The sequence below is a fragment of the Notolabrus celidotus genome, chromosome 10, assembly GCF_009762535.1.
Source record: "Notolabrus celidotus isolate fNotCel1 chromosome 10, fNotCel1.pri, whole genome shotgun sequence".
In the NCBI taxonomy this organism is placed as follows: Eukaryota; Metazoa; Chordata; class Actinopteri; order Labriformes; family Labridae; genus Notolabrus; species Notolabrus celidotus.
Window position 1 is genome coordinate 27405499 of NC_048281.1, and position 21958 is coordinate 27427456.

The window sequence follows — 21958 nt, forward strand, 5'->3', positions numbered from 1 at the left end:
AAGATCAGTAAGAGGAACAAAGTGCTTCAAGTCAATTTGGGTGCAGGTACTGCCAAGCAGTGTAAAGGCAATACACAAAAATAAGTAAGGAATTTTTTTTTTTTTTTTCAAAATAAGGAACATCTACAATGAAGCAACCAACCAATTTAAGACCTTCCATTATCATCATCAACAATTAACATCACCACCACAATGTTGGTAATATCAAATTTGAGAGTTTGGTAATCTGTTGTAAAGTTCAAAATGTATACTGCACAGTGAAAGCATACATTTTTGATCCATCATTTCCACATGAGGTCATAAAAAGATGATAAATGAAGAGAAGGAAACATGTTTTGTTTGCATTTTCAAGAGACGCAACATGCCTGTAAATACAGTACAAAACACACCCAGCGTGTAACATAATGATATGATAGAGTGAATTTTTGTCTCAACTTTTCTCATGCCTCAGCATTTAGAAGTGAGCATAAACGTGTGTTCAGTCTTTTTGAATGCCTGATTCTGTCAAGTCTACAAGTCCGAGTCATTTTGTTAGCGCTCCTGTAATCTAGCAACCCGGCCTGATGCAGAGTAGTGTTGGTGTCTGGAGCGGAGTTCCAGCATCTAGCAGTGACTCCAGCAGGTTCTGAGTCTGCCAGATTCTACAAGTGAATGAGAGGCAGATGTGTGGTGACAGCACTGCGCTCATTAGGCCGAATCAGTGTCACACTGTGACAACTGGCCAACTTGAGGCTTCTCTCATCACTCTCCTGCTTACACCATTCAGCCAAGACCGGCTTGGACTCTCCTGGACCTCATTTTGAACTATTAACTGTTCTGGCTTCTGTCTTTTACCTAAACACAACCTATTAGAGAGAGGTTAGGTTAGGTGTCACCATACAAATAAACTACTCTTCTTTTATCTCCTGAACTCACCACCTGCACACACAGCACTGCAACTTTTTCCCCCACATCTCTCCCTGTGGTACCCCTGCCTCTGACCACTGGTCTACCCCTGCTCCACAATCCCAGCTGTGCGGTCAGCTCGGGCCCCTTGGGGCCTCCATCCCTGGGCTGGAGTTGTGATATCTATTTCAGTCCACTAGAGACCAGACAGCCGCCACAGTGGCTCCAGAGAATTCCCTGTCCAGCGATTACTGATGGTTGCTCTCCGCTCGTATGCTTTAGCATCTCCAGTGTCCAAACTGCTTAGCATCTGATGGGTCGCTCTGAGCCATTAGGGCCAGTTTGCAATTATAGATGTGTGGCTGCTGGACACAGAAACAGATGTGCTTTGATCTATTTACGGTAGGCTGGACGGGGGGGTCATAACAGCTTACTTCCATGCCTGGGTCAGCTCACGCACCTCTCACACCCCTTGTCTTTCAGTTCACTTGACATGCACTTGTGTTTTCCAATCAGCAAAAAGTTCAGTGATGAATGCACATTAAGAGAGAGCAGCGAGAGCAGCTGCCGGGTGTGCATGTGTGAATGTTCTGCGTGCGTGTGTATGCGTTTAATCTGCATGTGCCAACCACAAAGCAAGCATGTGCAGAGGTGAGAGCTTGTTGAATGGAAATCCGGACCATCCTGTTGCACTAAATAAAAAAGCGGGAACCAATTCGAGCCCCATCTGTTTAAGCACCGAAATTCACCGAGGGGCAAAATAGTTAGTGTTGCGGTACATTTTTAACGCCTTGTCTCCTTTTTTCCCCCTCAGCTTGAAGTGCTTTGGGTGGTGAAAAATGCAAAACAAATGTTCTGTTGACAGCTTTCTTATGCCCAGGGTGTGTGAGTATTTATATCATAAAGGTGCCAACACATCCTGGTTTTACAGGCTGACCATCGCTGGGGGGAGAAAGTAGGGGGAGGCAAAGGGGGGCAGTTATCCTGTAGCTCATTCTGGTAATTACTAGATCAGTGATGAATAGGCCGTGATAAGCCTGTGACAAATTAGCTCACAACTAAGTCTGCTGTGCTGTGAAATTCTTACTCATGTTTGAAGAATTTATCTTTAAAATCAAAATACAGAAACTGTTTAATGAGTGTACAATACAGTCTGGACCTGGGCTGCAGCTGGCTGTAGTTTTTCTCCTGTAAAACTTAAAGGGATAGTCCAGATTGACCTACAGTAGATGGTTGTCAGTGATACCTCTGTTTGGAGAACACAGAGTCCCTCTCACCATCCTGATGATTGATTTTATACCCATGTCATCACATCAAAACTCCACTGAGACATCTATCTGTCTGCTGTGATTGTTTTTCTGAACAGGATCTCAGAGTAAGGGCCTGTGTCCACTATCAGCATATTTTGCACTGGCAGCGCCCACAACCTCAGAGCGCCCACAACCTCAGAGCGCCCACAACCTCAGAGCGCTTCCCATCAGCGCTTCTTGGTACTAGGTTTCAGATGTTGTCCAGCAGCACTTCCACTTCCCCTAATATTGATGGTTGGGTCTGTTTTAAAATGGTCTGTTTGTTTCATATTCACTTTTATTTAATGGAACTTTACAAAATAAAAATGTAAAGACTATTCATAGAAATCCTGCAACATTAGCAGCAACTCCAGAGCTTAAAACTGTTCCCTCAAAATATCAAGTGCGGTTAGTTTCTCCTCCAAACGGACCTCTGCCATTGTTCTAATGTAGACAAAATTGATATCAGAAGTCTGGCTTCTCCTTTATATTGATTGGTCAGTGATGGACAGTGTGTGCGCTGCAACTAAACACAGCTGACATAGTAAGCTGAGAACTGAAAACACCACAATCCATTGGTTTCATATCAAGAATGGAAACTGATACCACAACCAAAAGCCATCAGAGGAAACAGGCCCTAACAATGCAAAATTAGACAGCTAGAAACTTACTGAAGAGGACTGCGGAATCAAACCACCATGCAGTTTCATAAATGAATGAGTGAAACAACCACAGGGGGTTTCCTTTATCTACAAAAGCTCCCTTCTTGTAATGTGGTTAAAACAAATGTTCCAAAGTCTCTGTTTTGAACAGCATTTCATCATATCTACGGGACTACGGATGAAATTTAGCATCTGTGCTAAGTCCGGCGCATTTACATTGATGCTCAATGCATTAATGTTGGTTAATGTGCATTGTCCCAACTCAATAAATAAATAAATGAAATGAAATGAAAAATATCGATCATAATCTATTTTCTTGTATTTGTAATTTCATCCATAAACAGCCGTCTTAAACAGCTGATGTAATACAGTGTGCAGGTTAAATAGGAACACAGATATTGTATTATGAAAGAGTAGCCTCAAATGAAAGGGCTGTCTGGCAGCAAGAAGAAGCATACAAAGATTCGAAAATATTGCATACATTTACAATGATTAACTTTTTTGGGTTATTTATACAACGATGAGAAAACACTCCATACAAGTTAAAATTTCTCTCAACTTCACTCCCCTCTCTCTTTCTCTGCAGATATTCTGTCATGATTCCTCCTTTGATTTATTTTTGTTGTCTTGTCCATAAACTTCTACCCCAACTGATGGGACTGAAGCAATTGGATAGTTGAGAACAAAAGTGCCAAATGAACTATAAATGCAACACATTCTAAATGTAATGGACATTTAAATTGATACTACTTTATGTAAACTGGCCTTTAACACATCACACGTTTACATGATGCTTAGCCTCTGTTAACAGCAGTGGATAGCTAAGCTTCTACATCAGTCCTGCGCCAGGCTCCTCCTGTCAGGTGCTACTCTAAACACTTTGTACTACAGCTAATAGACTGTCTATTCATAAGTACCTCATACAACCCAACTCAAAATAACCTGAACTACCTCTTTAGCAGAACTGGGCCCGGAGTTTAAAGCAGAGCACGCCTCAGTAACATTCAGTCCCAGTCATTTTTCTTCCCTGTCACTTGTCTTATTGTCACCACTTTGCTTGTATTAAAAATTCACGGGTCACTTGTATGGCATTTAGTGCTTGTCTCCAGTGTACTGCATGCCTGTGCTAACTAGTCAATTGTGACCACTTTTCACAGCAGCGGCACCAGCGCCTTGGGCGAACTGTGATTTCATAATGTTTATGGTGTCAGTGGCAAGCCTGATGGGGAAATGGTAATAACTCCACTACCAATATGAATAATGAATGAACTCATATCATTTCATAAATCAGATGGGATGTGCAACATATGGAAATAAGCAGGGATATTCCTGCTGCTGGGTTTCACTGTTGAATAAAAGCAGCAGATTTTAAACCAGCTTTCTCTGCTATACAGTGTAGAAAGTGAATGATATAGCCCCCAGCATGCAATGGGAACACCCCTGTCTACTGTACCTTCACAGAGATGCATTCAACAGAGTGCACAGAGGGAGTCCGGCGCTGACATTGTGCTGTGAGCAGGTCTGTCCTAAGGTGAACTATGTGTACACAGCTTTAGGTCCTCTCTGATGTAGGTGTTTCTCGGCCCGCCAGTGTCGTGTTGCGAGGCCACCATCCCACTGTGTTTGCTCTGCGTCAGAATGCTGAGAGGAGTACTACAGGAACATTCATTCATAAACTTACACCTCCCACACCAGAATTTATAGATCCTAGATTTAACAGTTTTACACAATGGTTTCCATGTTTTCTGGATCTTACAGCTCAGATTTTATCCACTCAAATCTTTCCATTTTAAGCCAAAGTAAACGTCCATTTGTTGTAAAATCCACATAGTGACTCAACAACAAAAGCTCCATCCCTCATCAAAATAACGGATGCCCAAGAAGCTAATATTCTGAGCTCTGGCTGGACCTGCTCATTAATTCAGTTAAATGAAGTGAGAGAGGAGGAATCAGAGTGAACCGAACGGGAAAAAAGCCCTTAAAACCATTTCCTGTGATTTGGTTAATATGCAGAAAAAGTCATATCCTCCATATTTGTCCTTTTCTCCTCTTTTCTTCTCAACCTCAATGTGTGTACATTTAATTTCTCTCCTTTTGCACCCCCTAACATTTCCTTTTACTTTAAAGCTCTCCATCCTTCCCTCTCTGTCTGTTTCCCTCATGATTGCTGGGTCAGTAGCTTGCCGGTGGATTGGGTCAGGGGGCGCAGTCGGGTTTTGTCCACCAGCTTTGGGCTGTGAAGGCTAATACCTCCTGACACGCTCAGCTCCATCAGTCCCGGCCGCATCATTCTAGTAATGCAGAAGTCATCGGGGCCTGGGATTGCGTGAGGGCTCTCATCTGGAAACCCAAACAACCTTAACCTCATTGAATTCCTGTTGAAGAATGCAAAAATTAATGAATGGATTAAGCTTTGTCTCATTGGATTACACCGCATTGTTTGGGATTGATGTGTTTTTGGAGCAATGTCTCTAAAACGCTCACAAATTGTGATCAAGTGGTGTAAGAAAAGGTGAGGACTATAAAAATGATGCTCCTTTAAGTCCATAAGCACACACTATAGAAAGTGTAGAGTGGATTTTGTACTGTACCTTCAAAGGCCAAAGTTTAATCTGGATTGTGTGGCCTCTCTAGCTGGTGCGCTGGTCTTTTCCAACCGTACTCCACTTCCTTTACAGGCACTCGACTGAATTGTTGCTTAACCTGCGCAGTGACCCTGCCACATGCTATCTGCATCCCTCGATCCAAGATCCACCACTACACTATTCCCCTTGTGGGCAAGGGTTTTGCTTCACGTCAGCCTGAGCCACAGACTCGAGAAGGGAAATCCATAAACCTTGTGTAAGGGCAGAGAAAAAAAAAAGTCAGCACCAGTGCTTACTCATCTGTTAAAAACGGAGTGATCTGCAAAGTTTGTATGAGAGGGTTTTTGACGGTGCCCTGCTGCTTTGTCAGTGCAGCACATGCTGCAGGCACTGGCATCCCCTATTGCCTTCCAGGTCATTGGCCAGGCTCAGCAGGCGGTGAGCTTCTAGCCCCATGACACGTCCCTGATTCACAGCTGGATCTGTAACAAGGTATCATAGCAAATGAGTCGGTAAAACATCACTGGTTTGAAGAGCGTGAAAAATTGTCATGATATCATTTGTAATTCCTGATCTGGACTGCCGTAGTAGGAGAAAGAGGGAGTAGAGATAGAAAGAAAGAGATCTTGTAATGATGGGTTTTTATTCCTACTCACCATCTCCACCAGTCTCGGCCCCCTCGCCGCCCCACCACCCCTCAGCCTGACCCCCAAACTGATGCCCGAGGGGGCAGATCTGTAAGAGCTAATGTAAGAAGGCAATAATTAAACATCTCGTGATCCGCAGCAAAGTGGCTTATAGGTGTTGTAGTCTTAACATGAGAGCTTTATGACACATTGTCCTGCTCTTGAACGTGGCTTTTGCTCTTCAATGGTCATGACTCCTGAGTGGTCCTGATGCATCAGATTGGGCCTGTCCTCGTGGGTTGTGCTGATGGTGGTGATGTTTAGGGAGGATGTGCCGGGTAATTTGGGAGTAAGTCAAATGATTCAAGACATGTTAAAGCTGCTGGGTATGAGTACAGTGCATTATGGTTTTTACTTTTATTTTTCAAAATAAGAGCTAAATATGAAAATAAAGGTGCACACATGCTGCATAAAAAAAAAAAAATTCTTTCCAATACATTATTTTATTTGATCCTTTTTTTGTGAACAGGAAAGCCATACAACTGTGAAAAAAAATTAAATAGAGGGAAAGAGATTTATTATTTTTTTCATTTTATTTTTGGCAGTAATCCACTCCATAGCCCAATCAGGATGTTTGTGTGCATCCTTAAACATGCATATAGAGGAGATACATAACTAACTGAAATGTAAATAATTTCCTGAAGTGTGAAAATGCTAAAAACTTAAAATTATAACTCTCCAATGATGTGTAATAAAACAAAATAAATGGTGATAAATATGCAAGAAATAATTAGTTGTCACAGTGTATGATCTCTTGCTTTCTGCCCTACTTTGTTCTATTTAAGGATACTTTGTTCCCCATGTTCTCTTTTATTGTTGTGTTTGTTTTGTACAGTCCTCTGTGTGTTTATAGTTGATTTGCATATATTTTAAAGACACACCCAGGGACAGGCATTGCAAATTTAAGTGTGTGTCATCAGTTTACTTGCTTCATACTTGCCCCTATACAAATAATCATCATATAAAAAAATAGATATACAGTGTTATAGTGCAGTGAAGTCATGAATGAATGATAAGTAAATGTGGCTTATCTTATCTATAGTCGCATTAAGATGAGAGAAAGGTTCAGCTTGACTAGTCTATGTTTTCTTGAAGTTATCAGAGGAGCCATATTTAACAAACATCATTATTTTTCTCTGCATCACATCCCTCAGCAGCCAAGTTCTTATTCATTCATGCTACTATAACGAAAACAAGCTACTACAGAGTCAGGCTGAGCCATAATTGTGAAATATAAGACAGTGATTTAAGATTTGACTCTGATAAGTGGAGGGATTAGGACACCTCCTTAAGAAACATTTAAAGACCTTCCTCTTTAAAGAAGCTAATAAACTTATTTTAAGTACTCTTTTTAAGAAATGTTCAACTTTATTCCCTCTTTTTTACTGTGTGCCTGTAGCACTTTGAGATTTCTTGAAATAAAAAGTGTGTTACAAATAAAATGTATTATTATTATTATTATGACCTCCTGAATGGGTGTGCTAGAGTTACAGGTGAGTATTTGTATTCTTTTCACATCATAAAAACTAGGAATAGTCTTAGAGCTCCAGTGAGGAGTTTTTATCTGATTATGAAACAGACTGAAATTGACAGTGATGCCTCTTTATGACCTACAAAAGCAAACAAGATCATTAGCAAGAGGTTCCTATCATGTAATTTGTGATGCCTGCATTTGCTGTGAGGGGTTACTGTCAGATTAGAGAATTTACAGGGAGCTAAAGGAAAACCCCTTCTTTTACTCTTTCCAAAGCAAATATTCATGATGAGTGATACATTCTACTGATGATGATATTTTGTCTGAAACATATATTGCATATGCACAGGAGAAGATCAGTGGTAGGTAAGAGGGGGCGCCAAAAATGACAGAAACAGAAAGTCTCTCACAGGAGCTTTAACTATTTTTAAACAGGAAGCTCAAAATAGGTCTGTTTTTGTAAATTCAGTCACCTAACAGAAAAATATCATGTAATCCATTATGGTATGAATAGATCCATTGTCATGAATCAAAATCATATTTTTTTTTCTTATTAAATCGTTCATATTGGGCATTTAAAAGATGCAATAAAACATTGTATTGTGTGAATTCCTGAATTAGCAAAAGTGGAAAGTTACATAATGTATTATGCAATAAAACGGGATATTTAAAGCCTTATGATCTTTAACCTTTCTGTGTGTAGAGTGCAGTTGGTTGTGAGTCTGTGTGTGTGTTTGTGTGCGGTTTTGATGGATGCAAAGAATGGACAAACATCAGCTCCCTCTAAAACCACAATGGAGACCTTGGATCTAAATGTCATGGTTTCAGAACGGATACACTGACATTTGTGTGATGGGATTTAGCCATGGGTTAATATAGCCATTGCTGGCACAGCGCATTGATGTCCATCTCACCCGGGCTGTGAAGTCTATCTCACCATTTTTGTTTGGTGGCCTCACAGAAGTTTCTGTCAAAGGGATGAATTGGATTCTATGCTGGTTAAAGCCAATTATTTTATCAGTAAAAAAACTGTTTGATATGTAGGTTTGTTTTCTATGATTTGAATGTGCCTCAGGAGCTGTTTAGATCCTTCCTTTTTGGTGAGTGTTGGGCCCAGGGTGGAGGAGGAGGGGGGTGGGCTGTCGGGCCAGGCAGGCGATCAGCATTAAAATCAGAGCCATGTAAATCTAATCAATTATACCGTTTTTCAGATAAAATGTTGGTAAATCAAAACACATTTTCCAAAAGTCACAGTATAATGAGAAATTTAAATTGGAAACAGAAACCATTTGTTTATTATAAATGCCAGGGTGAGGTGGTGACTTGCCATCCATAAATTTCGTTATCCTTTCATATTCCTTTTATCTATGACTACAGCTTTGGCACTCATTCAAGATTTTAATGAACCCAGACTTCTGAGGCATCAAGGCCTAGTGATGCATTGTCCATTTGGATCAGGGAGTGCAGAGGGGGGACAAAGGCAAAAAGCTTCTGCCTTTGACATAATATTTTATATTCTACTGCCTTACAGGGGGGTCATTAGGTGATTGCAACATTTAACAACATAACAGATTGACAAGAATAAACACATATTCGGCATATATCTGGAATTAACAACCAGACTGACAATCTCTCTCTGTGTGTATGTGTGTGTATGTATGTGTGTGCATGTGGCAAAGGGGTGACTTGAATCAAAAAATAATTTTCTCTGCTCTATGAGGACACAGAGAACCCCCCTGCTCTGGCGCGACCTGGTGTCGGCTGCTTTCTTGGGCTCAGAGGTTCCTAGGGGAGACCAGAATGGAAGTTGAGCATCTTGCTGTGATCCAAAGAAAGTGTGCCAAATGCTATCAAAACTGGATTAGTAGACAACAATTGTGTTCGATGAACGGAGGGGGGAGGGAGAGAAGTAGTTTCCAAGTAACCCATGGATGGAATTTTCCAACTCTATTGCATTTTTTTTATCCCATGTAGGAATGGATGCGCATATAAGCCCCCTTTGTTGAGGGATAAAATCTATCTGGAATAATCCAAGTTTTCACACCGGACCATGGATGAAACAGAGACACTACAGACATATGTATTTTTAGATGGACTGTAAATCGCCATTTTCAAGAGTAATTTCTGAGGATGATACGCCATATTTCTGCTTTTGGGTTGTCAGTCTTTTGGAGGGATTGAAAAAACATAAAACATCATGTACCAAATTGACCATAATAGTCAGATTGTCCGTGGTTAGCAACTATTTTGAATTGTGATCTCAAAAGTGGAACAGAATGATGAACATCTGACCTCATGTATGTCAATAAATAGTAAATATTTTAACCAAAGAGTGATGATAACTTCTAAGATTGCATGAATGTTATTTTTTAAGATTAGCAAATCTAAAAAAAAAATATATATATATAGGTTATTTTTGTCCATCATGTTCAAAGGAATGGCATGGCTTTGTCCTGTGACCCACTGAGGGGCATGAGCCTGATACTGGAAAACACTGCATTGTACACATTGAAAGATACCTCTGTTTAAGCCATGGATGTGGACTTTGTGGTCAATTTCAAAAACTGGGAAACCCTTGGTTTCAATGACATACTAGCCCATAATATAATATAATATAATATAATATAATATAATATAATATAATATAATATAATATAATATAATATATTTTTGCTTTGTAATGATTAGTAATGTGAAAGCAGGAATTTCAAGAGCCAGATATGGTTTGTACTCAAGATCTAATGCCCAGTACATTTGGCCCTACAACCTTCATAAAATAAAATATGTCAAGCAGCACATTCAGGTTTAAATACACCCACAACCCAATGACCGCTCTCTGAATGCTGACATTTGGAGCAAATCCCCTGCTGACTTAATCATGGCAAATATTGCGTGTCAGTCGTGCTCCACACTTGGACCTGGCTGATGGTAGTAGTCGTAATTCACCACTGCTGTGAGGGAGAACTCCTGGGGTGACGTGCCTTGTACTCAAATCTCTGTTTCCCTTTTATTTCTGTCTCTCCCTTTCAAGCGTCAACCTGGCTCAGTCCCTTCTGTCTCATAGAGCAGGACACCAAAGTTATACAAGACTATGGGTTGCCAACTGTCCCGTATTAGCCGGGACATCCCGTATATTAGGCTAAATTGGTTTGTTTCATACAGGACCTCAATTGTCCCGTATATTGACTATTAACTCTTGTAAATACAGCAGACTGAACTCTACCTAGATCAGATAAAACGGCAGATCATGTGCCAATCACACCACCTGTCATCCAATCACAGGCCCCCTCAAATGTGCCAAGTCCTGCAAAAAAGTGTGGAGAGGATTTTCTCTCTGATGGCCATTAAACAGTCAGACTCAAGAAACAGATGCAGCACAGAGCTGATCAAAAATTAACTTCAAATATCTGTAAACTGTGACTTGTCATGTAAGGACTTCTCTCTGGCTGTGCAAAAGGACAAAAGACTGCTTGAGTCAGTCAGGAGCAGCAAAAAGTATCCATGCAAAAAGTAAATTTGGTGAGTCATACTCCTCTTTTGCATTAAATTTTTATTTTGCCTGTTTTTTTGATGTAAAGAGCCAAATTGTGGTTTCTTTGAGGTGTATTCACATGAAGTTACATAATGATACAGGAAGGATTAAAGGGAATATACACACTTTCTGCATTTCCAGTTGAATCAGATTATGAATATACGCTGAATTCACACATCATGCTCACACCACCATGGCACCTGTCCCTTATTTAGTAGTGAGAAAGTGGGCAACCCTATACAAGACAGACCAGTGAGTTATTGTATGCAACAAAGACAATATTTATACTGTAGCTTAGACAACAACAATCATAAATCACTGTTGGCAGGCTGTACATTTTTATTTTTATTCAATTTTATTTATTTATTTAAAATATGAGCTTTCTTTTAAATCACTGAAGTTTTATCATTACTATCCACTTCATTACTGTCTTCTTCTTCTCGTCTTCCTCTTCCCTCCCCTTTCCCCTCTTTCTCCTGCAGCAGTGCCGTCCCACTTCTTCTTCTTCCCTGTTTACAATCCCATGTGCTCGGAGTCCTCCAGAGCACGCCCTCTCTCCACTCGTCAGCCAATCACGGAGCCCGCCGAGCAGGAGTGGACTTCTTCCACAGCCAATCACAGCCTTACTCTTTTGGCGCGTCACCCAAAGAAACATGGCGGCGCACATAACCAGAGGAGTGAAACGACTTGTCCCAAAGTAAGTCAATTTACACGCTTTATTCCTTGTTTCTGCTCACTGTGCTGTTTCTCATGTGGAAAACTCAGCTGGTAAAAACCTAACTGCGCCATTTTGGGTCGAAATGCTTCCCTCAAAGTCACGGTAGCGCTGTTATTGATATGTCACTTGTATGGTTTGTTTATATGTTTTGCTGTGAAGAAGTGCATCATTTGGCAACTGTTTTCCCTCGATAACATTTCTATGGCTTCGTCAATGTATGAGCCAGAAGGCAGGAGTTTAAACTATCTCGTAGTTTCCTGTTTGTTACGTCTTGAAGTAAGGTTAGTAAGTTAGCTTGTCTTGCCTTGTAGCATAGCTGTGACCCCTGCCTCATTTGCTGTGAGTGAAGAGGCAATGCTTGATGCATATGTTACCAAAAACACTCAAAATTTAGGTAATTGTTGAAGAAAGGTTCAGGGCTACCTGCTGTGAAAAAGCAGAGTCAAATGCATTGGTGTTTACTTGTCATTAGATTGCATTGTCAGCCTTACTTAATGCTGATTGGATGGTGCTGCTGTGCAGGTGTAAGGTGTATCTATCTTATTACCTGTTACATTATAACAAAGCTACTGAAGATAGCTTGTTTTACCCCTCTCTACTCTAATGTGATGTGTAGTTGATGCCTCTCATGTGTTTGAATCTTGCTTTAAGTGCATATTATCTGTCATTTATGGTCATAATGAAAAAAAGATTTAAAATTCAATGTTATATTGGAATTGTCTTATTAAGGAGGCAATGAATAATACTACCTGTTCTGTAGTATTGATTTAAAACATCCTGTATTCAAACACTCAACAAGTCAATACACCTAACTTAAAGGGATAGTCGATATTTTCAAAATGCACCTGCCTGCTTTCTCTCCATGGGGTAGAAAAGAAAAGAAAAGGAATAGTGCTGTCATTCATTTGCTAGGTGGTTAGCTTAGTTAAGCAGAAAGACTATGGGTGTTAGCTTACTTGTCACTCTCCAAATCTCAGGGTTCCCACGCGTCCTGGAAAACCTGGAAAACAGTCGACCAGTTTTCCAGTACTGGAAAACACCTGGAAAGTGGGAGAAAAAGTAAAAAGTCCTGGAAAATCACAGATTGTCCTGGAAAATTATTCCAACATGACTTGGTGTGACCTGACAAGGTTAAAAAATACACATCCCCATTCACCTTTTGTGGACATTTTTGTTCTATTTCGGTCAATTTATGCACTGATCCTCTGATTGTTATTATTATTTATTTGTCTCAGTAAGACAGCTTCTAGAGTCCTTTGCTGGCTCTTTTGTTTTTTACTTAGCTAATTTTATATTTTTTGAGAAAAGAGAAAGCTGAGATGAGAGTTGGCCATCATTGTTACTTGGTTGCACTAATAAAGTGAAGTGCTGTACATCTGTGGTTGCATTGTTCAATTAATTTGCCACCATTTTTAAGCATGTAGGAGATGATCTCATGGATAGCCATAGACTGCACGTCTTTCAACGTAGACTTCCACTGAGAGGAATATATTAGACTATTTAGTAACTAAATTAGGAACTCAATTTAGACTGTCATACCAGCTTGATCATCACTGAAAATGTCCTGGAAAATGATCTCTGGAAAAGAGTGGGAACCCTGAAATCATATTCAAGTATCTTACTGATAGGCTACACATAATTGTGTGCTAATGCGTTAGTTTTGACACAATATCTTTACCACATCCTGAAAGAAAAGGGAAGACATTCTCAGCACCCTCACTGTAAAGACAATCCTCCAGGATGTCTTTACACCAGACAGTTCTTTATGACATTTTCTGACCTGATACCTATGATATATCACTCTGGAAAATGGCTACTTTTTTCTTATATCAGAGTTAAGCAGTATGTTGATACACACAGAAACTGCTGTCATAGTACGAGTGGTTGCCTTTCTGTATTTACTAATTTTCATGTATTATTCATTAATGAGATAAACCCACAGTTGCAAAATTGTTTGGTACACCTTGCTTAAACTAACACAATTTAATTCTAGAAGATTTTAATTCAAATCCATAATAAAGTTACAATATGTAATTTTGTTTATTTTTAAGAGAAAGGTGTTGGAAGTTGTAGTTTTAGGGATTCCTCTATTCAGTAAAACACATCCCTTTACTATCCAAAGTACTTAATTTTCTTGAGAATTTTTCTTTTCAATGTTAGAAAATAATAATCAAAGGATCCTCAGATTTTCATGCTTTACAGATTATTGTACTGTTAAATCTGTAGTTAAGATCTGAATTCCTTAACTCCGGGAACTCATTGATAGAGCAATTATTTTTCTTGTACTTTACAGTCCTACACACATATTTTACAGGCTTTCATTTTCATAATCAGATTCTAGGATAACAGAGTTATAATGGAAATTTTGAGAATGTAATGAAAGTATCACTTATGTGGCTTACAGTACTGCAAATATTAAACCAGTTCAACAATATAAATGAACATGTAGACAAGTATTTTTCTCTATTCCTTGAAGCAAAGGTCAGTGGTGCACTTGTATGGTAGGGGAGAGATCCCTCAGCTTTTCCACATTTTAAAGAATACATCCTGCATGTTTATATATCTATAACTTTATATCAGTTAATTGTCCATTTTCTTTCTGTGTTTTCCATTTTTACTCCAACGAATTAAATATCATTGTTGTGAAATATATCAAAGAATACTTAGAGGAAGCCATGCTAGCAGCTCTGTGAGGCTGTTCTTTGGCACAGCAGTCTGAAGAGCTAATAACTAGTGCACATGACTCACAGTGACTGTTACCTTGCTGATGTTTAGCAGGGTAAACACTGCTTACCATCTTAGTTTAGTATGTGAGCAGACTTGTTTGTAAAAATATCCCTTAAGACAAAGTACAGCTTGTACTTGTTGGCATGTCTTTAATTTGGTCCTAAACCATAATGAGACAAATAGAACTAACCAGATGGTGGAAAATGTGACAAAATGTAAAACGTAGCTCATCAACATAGCTTTTGTGGCTAAAAATCCCATTATTGCTGTAAACCATGATGAACCAGCTATGGTCTAATGAGGTTTTATCATGTTGTGTTGTAACTAAAAATAGTATTGCAAGCTCTCTAATGGAAGACAAGTCTTAGTTGTCTCACAGTGTTATCAAATGTGGGAGCCTGACCATAGACTGTATGATAAATGGACGTAGTGTCCATCTGTTTCTGAAGCGCTGTTTTGAAGCCAATTGTCGGTGGGAGCCATATTGGAAATGCTGAAATCAACCAAACTGCTGTCAAGCTAGTGTGAGGTAAAGAGGCGGGGTTTGAGCCGTACAGTGTTCCCGTCTGTCAGGCAAGTCAGTCATGTCCTTATTTGGGCAAAACTCGTTAATCGTAATATCTTCTGAACTGTTGCGTTATAAAAAATTCACCCCCCGTACAGTGTGTGCCGATAGAGAAATTAGCTATACAGAACAAAGCCGTTTTTTGAACCAGGCTGTAAACATGTTTATTAATGCTGCAAAGATCGCCTTTTTGAATTGGTGTGTATGTGGTTTCCGGTGTTTCTGCAGCCAGCCTCAAGTGGACGCTGAGTGAACTGCAGTTTATGGGCTTCATATTTTGAGACCGGAGGTTGTCACTTGAGCCTGATCAATATTAGGGGCTACATTTAGTGTTCAGCTGATGCTGTTTTTGTTTGTAACCTGTCCTTTTAAAATCCACGTCATACAAATCCCCCAGCTCTTTTGTTGTACAATCCTAAATCACTGAAGTACTTCTTTAGTACAACCCCTCACATGAGTTGAATGTTGGCGGTTCCACAACATTATATCATGAGACTCAGCACCAAATAGTCATCAGTGTAATAAACCTTGAGCTCCTCTGTCTCAGTAAATTGCCACATGTCACATACAAGGTTCAATGAGGAGCTTCCAACAGTGTGAATTTACTTAAGACGGTTTAGTATGCTAGTTATGTGTCTTCACTCGTCAGCTAGGTTGTGACATGTGGCTCTAATTCAGGGCACATGAATTTCCAGAGGCACAAAGCTGATGATCCTGCCAAATCAGAGTGTGAAGTGACTGTCACGCCAGTCTAGTGTGTGTGTGTGTGTGTGTGTATTATATGAGTGTTTGTGTGTGTCTAAATCAAGAAAAGTGATAGCCTGAGCAGATTATAAATAAAACATGTATTAATTCAGAACGATCCATGTTTCAACAGCTTATATGCACATCACATTTTCCTTTGTTTTTAATGAGTGTCTTAAGTTAAAAGTACGTTTTAGAAAGTGTTTTTTAAATATAATGGAAGCAACTTGCACTTAGAATAAGCATATAAAAGTCTAGGTCCTTGTAATGAGCTTCATATTGAATTTAAGCTGTAGTTTCTGGGAAGCAGTACCTACATGGTTAAACGCAGCCCTCTCAGATGGCTGGAACCAGGAGAGGAATGTGTGTGCTTGTTTTATGGACAGCCTAGAGCCCTCGCCCTGGCATTGGCGGCAGACTGCTCTTTGTCACAAACACCCTCGTGTCAAAGATGCAACAGCATCCTGGAGGAAGCATTGGCCGCCGCTATGAAGTCGACAAGTGATGAAAGTAGCCTAGAGGTTGTCAATTAAGAGAGCCAAGGCCTGGACCTTATAAGTTAATGGGCAGTTTCCCCTCTCAGGGCCTGCTAGGGCTTTATAGCACAGCTTATAAAAACCCCAAGTGTAATGCACCCCCATAACGTTTTCAATTAAGAGAAAGGGCATAAAGCAGTGCAGACACTTGGCAGTTGTGCTAGAATGTTTATAAAGTGGCATTTGGCATAAATTGGGAGGGGGAAATTTCAATTGCCCCAGTTGTTTTAAAGCAGCAGCTACTGTGCAGAATTTTATTTTGATGGCACTTCATGCTGACTGGAAGCATTACCGACTTCCTGGTGTCTTTCCATTACCGGCTCTTTTAGCTTGGTCATATGGACGCACAGCCTGACGTTTAAAAGCCCCGTCTTCTCGGTTGTAAAAGAGATTAGAAAGGAGAAAAGACAGTATTTAGTAATCCTATACACTCTTAATATTAGTGTAAAGTGTCATTATAAATGCGTTAGTCATTACAGAGCAAATGAGCTCATTTCCATTTAAAATCATCCTCTAATAAAGGAGGAGCTGCAATTAAAGAAAGCAAAATAAAACCAAGGAGATTATTATTTGTCAGCGTAATTGACTCATGTGCTCCACGACCCCCTTTTGTTTCTAATGCTATTAAAAGAAAGCGCTACATTCTAAATGCTGAAAAGAAAATCCCCCTCCATCATCTGGTGTCTTCTGTGCTTCAGCTAGCTTTGGCTTCCGGTAGAAAAATAAATGAGTGCTGAATAAACACCAGTGTGTTGACACCTCATTTCCTCATTGATTGGTGGTGGGAGCTGAGCTGGAGGTGTGTGGCCATAATCCAATCAGGCAGGAAAACAACCAAGGGGACTGTGTTACCAAATTCTTAAGCCAGGGAGAGCGAGCAGGTTGGCCAAGAAACCATAAACCCTTAAGGCTTTGACTTTCTTGGACTCTTTAATGGTTTTATCTTGTCTGTCTTTTTGGTGGCATCAAAAGTCTTCCTGAATTGCCACATTTGAAAAAAAAGGGAGGCTATCTTCTTGCAGATGCAGTGCCAAAGCCAAGCAGGGGACTATTTCTTCTGTCAAAACTACATTAATGTTAAACTGCTCAGTCTTTGCCCTGACTTCTCTGCCTGTGGATGTATTCAGCAGCTAAAGACGGGCCTTCTTTTGCACTTCGCCAGTAAATCAATAAATCGCTCTATTACCTGTTGTTGACCCAGCTAGTCCTGCCTTTGAAATGTGTTACAGAGCATTAAGTAACACATGTTGCTGTGTGAAAACAAAGCTCTGGCGGGCCGGCGTGGCGACCAGCTGAGTAAACGTGCTTGAGGGAGCAGTGTGTGTGTGTGTGATGGCAGAGAAGAGGCCTACACTTGTCCCAGGCAGCGCTGACCAAGGTGGATCCATGCGGCCAACAGATGGATATGTAACCCTGTATCCCCTAAGAAAGAAAGAAGAAAAAAACACAACCAAAACAAATGTCTCTGCTTCAGCACTGAAGCCTTTGATCAACAGCACATCTCTGGCTGCAGAGAGGGACTTCTCCGGACCCCAGAGCGCACATGGACCCGCATCTGTAAAAACACTGCCGGGGAGTATATGTGTGAACAATGCAACAAAAGAATTTTGTTGGAGAAACGTGGGGTGGATTTGGCTAACGGGTGGTTTATGTGGTTAGAGTTTGAACGTGGTGGTCGGATCGAAAGAGAAGCTGGAGAAATAGTCACTGTTTTTAGTGATAACACGAGAGGGAAACTTGTGTTTTTGCTTTATACAGATGTGAAGCAATACAAGCGAAGTGATGAAATGATCCTTTTTTAAGTGCAGGGTGTCAAGAAATTGTGACACAGCTGTGGGTAGCTAGATACTTCGGTATTAAACTCATTCAGTTGTTGTGTTATAACCTTTGGAGAGTTTGTATTTTAACCTAATACACTTTATTAAATCAGGATGTGGGTAAAGGAAGAACACAGAGACAACTTCTGCTGTGCATTTCTAACATATTTAATGACCACCACCACAACTGTAGTACAAGTAAACAAATGCAGAAAGTGTGTATATTCCCTTTTTATCCTTACTGTATCGTTATTTAACTTCATGTGAATACACCTCAAAGAAACCACAATTTGGCTCTTTAGATAAAAAAAAACAGGCAAAAGAAAAATTTAATGCAAAAGAGGAGTATGACTCACCAAATGTACTTTTTCCATGGATACTTTTTGCTGCTCTTGACTGACTCGAGAAGTCTTTTGTCCTTTTGCACAGCCAGAGAAATGTCCTTACATGACAAGTCACAGTTTACAGATATTTGAAGTTAATTTTTGATCAGCTCTGTGGTGAATCTGTTTCTTGAGTCTGACCATGCACTGTGGGAAATAATATCACTCTGCCTGTAACTCTTAGTAATCTTTTTTTTTTTTTCAAAGTTATATTTTTTGGCCTTTTTGCCTTTATTGTATAGGACTGAAGAGAGACAAGAAATGTGGGGAGTAGAGAGTGGGGGAAGACATGCAGGAAATGGTTGGCCGGCCGGGAATTGAACCGGCAACCCCTGCGACGAGGACTATAGCCTCTGTATGTGGGGCGCTTAGACCGCTAGGCCACCAGCACCCAACTCTTAGTAATCTTAAAGGGATATTTCAGTTTTTTTGAAGTGGGGTCGTATGAGTTACAGTACACTATTGCTCCTGCTAGCCACAATGCGTGCCGGTGAGCTCTTCCCCTTTTAATGAGGAAATTCCCAGAGGACCGGCCGGCAAGCTAGGCTACAATTATCTTAATTTCGCCAAAGTGTAGAAAATATGGTCCAGGCACTCATCACAGTGGCTGTCATCTTCGGTCCCATGGACAAATTATTTTTGGCATTCCTCGGACTCGCTCTGTCTTTGGTAAAAGTGCTTTTAATGTCTTTGCTCCGTCTTCTTGGTTTGAGCTTCAGGGTTGCCTGAAACTGGACTGTTTAATTCGATTGGAGGATTTCAAAACTAGGATAAAGGATGATCTGATCAGCTTGTGCACATGTTTCAAAGCTTAACACTGCTAATTTATAAATCAATGTAATAGTTACTTGCCACTGTATGTTTTGTCCTGTTCTATTTGTGAACTTTTAATGCTGCTGTCTTGGCCAGGACTCCCTTGAAAAAGAGACTTTGTATCTCAATGGGACTATTCCTGGTAAAATAAAGGTTAAATAAATAAAATAAAAAATCCATGAACCAGTAGAAAAAATTGGAGCTCTTCAGTTTGCCGTCAGAAACCCCTTTTGTTTTGGCACTATTTTCGGACGCACCTCACAGACCGGTGTTCTTCCACTGCATGAGCACGGATACACGCCGATCAGCTGTTTGGATCAACAAGCAGGTATCATACAACCCCAGTTCAAAAAAACTAAAATATCCCTTTAAAGGGGATAGCCCAACTCCTAAAAAGTCTCTATAAACTGATAGACCGTACACAATTTGATCTTTGTTGTACATTTTAATCAAATTATGCAAATAAGCTCAACCTGAGAAAAAATAAGAATCTACAAACAACAAAAATCTCATCTTTCACCAAAGACCTGCTTCCTGTTAGCACTGTCAGAAATGCTGGATTCAAGAAGCTTATCAGAAAACTAAATCCAGATACAAGCTTTTAATCAAATTAGAACTAAATCTAAAATCTGTTTTATTTTCTAAAGCTATAGATACGTTTATCAGTAGCAGCAGAACAAATTCCTTCATCTATTTACTTGTAATTAAATAGCCTTCATTTTTTTATAATATTAATCTCAGACCTCCTCGGAAAAGACCACACAGCTTCCCCTCGGTTGTCCTGATAACCTGCAGCCAGTGTTGATCCATTTATTGACCTGTATTAGAGCATTTACTGTAGGCATGATGACTCACAATTTCTAATAAAGAGTGTGTTGGGCTGGTACAGTTTAGCCCATGTAGCATTAATTGGGCAGCAGTCAGGTTTGTGTGTGTGGGCAGGATATTGCTTCCAGACCTGGAGTCAGCTCGGCTGTCAAAAGGCCAAAGGGGTTTGTTGTGGCTGTTAAAAAGATACAGATTCGGGATCAGCTTACACCTCGGAAACCTGCGAGAGAACATTTGCGTTAGCGACACTTTATCATAATTTTTAGTTTGGTTTACATGGGGTAAAATGTGTCCTGTCTCGTCCCCCTTTTTAATCTGCCTCCATGAGGGTGTGTTGGTCTTCTCACGGCACTGAGGTTGGCCCATTGCCATGGTGATGGTCGGGTAGTTCCAGGGCGATGAGGTGTAATTTACCGAGCATTTCCTGTCTGATCCACAGCACCCTAATGAGTTAGAGCCCTGCTTTTATAGCAGAGTGTTTGTTAACAGGGCCCAGCAGGCAGGTTGTTTGTGCTTGTGTGTGTATGTTTGTGCATGTGTGTGTGGGGTTGTCTTTGCCTGCCATTCTACCTAGACATGTTTGTTTTAAAAGCACATGCACACCTATAGGTTGAACTATCTGTAACAGTGCATGGGTCAATGCTGAGGCCTCATGGCTGCAGTTCTTGGTGTAACCCCTCGGTGTCAGTATTGACAGTGTGCTCTGTGAGGAGGACTTTGAGATCACTTGGTGCTAGAGCAGAGATCACATACTGAAGTTCCATCTCACAAATTCATCTCATGAGAGAGTGAATTTAGTCTTCGTAGTATTAAATTGACTCTTTGGTGACCATAGGGTGTTTGCTGAAGCCACAATGTTGGCATTGACTCAATTTTGCTTCAGTTAAATTTGGTAGCATTCAAGACAATATCACAGGCCTATCTAAAAGAATCAGTATCCTTCACATCAGCTCAGTGAAAACTAATAATAGATTAAATCTATTGTTTCCAGTGAGAGCAAAACCCTATGTAAACAGAATAACATTGTATTAAGGATACCAGCAGCTACATGAGATGTAACTGAAGAAAAGATAAGCCGAACAAGCTAAAGTGAGTCAAATGAGCTCATGACAATGAATTCTAATTAAGCATTCAAACTTTATGATAGATCACTAATTGATAAATTGTAGGGTTGCAAAATTCCAGGAATTTTCAAAGTTGGAAACTTTTCATGGGAATAAACGTGAATAAACCAGGAATTTACTTAATTGAAGGTTGGCTCAGATTCCTAATTGAAGGGACTTAAATGTAGTTGGGGAAAATATATTTTAGCTTAATCCTGACTAAAACAACCAGATTTCATGCAATTACAGTTAAATATTATGCTATTCCTCAATCACATGCACATAGCTCACTGCTTACTGCAGGGCTATAGAGACCACGCCCCCTACATGCACTGTGCATTCCTCCATCACATGCACAGATGAAACACAAGACTATTGAAGCCACACATTTGAGCCTGTGGGTCGCGGGGATGAGTAATATTTAACTCAACATTCATATTTTTGTTCTTTAATGAAAGAATTGATTGTTCAATGAAATATTTAACACTTGATAAAGTTCTACTTACAAATAAATCTGTTTTAATTGTATTATTTTGGATAGATGTCTGCTTATAACAAAACAAATATTTATGCTTGGATATGATACCTTTCCATTGAATTACCCTCAATTC

At 40.0% G+C, this 21958-nt stretch overlaps 1 protein-coding gene across 2 annotated transcripts in view; it reads left to right on the forward strand.

Annotated features, from left to right (window-relative positions):
• The first annotated feature begins 11327 nt into the window (after window positions 1-11327).
• The window catches only part of clybl (citrate lyase beta like), an 84020-nt gene continuing 73389 nt past the window's right edge, over window positions 11328-21958 (forward strand). The window contains exons 1-2 of one of the 2 annotated variants that reach the window (XM_034694479.1): window positions 11328-11365; window positions 11596-11810. In XM_034694479.1, the coding sequence (XP_034550370.1) occupies window positions 11767-11810 (44 nt within the window). In that variant the 5' untranslated portion in view covers window positions 11328-11365; window positions 11596-11766. Of the gene's footprint in view, window positions 11366-11595; window positions 11811-11861; window positions 11934-21958 lie in introns of those variants that run through there. The other variant, XM_034694480.1, reaches the window with a different exon arrangement.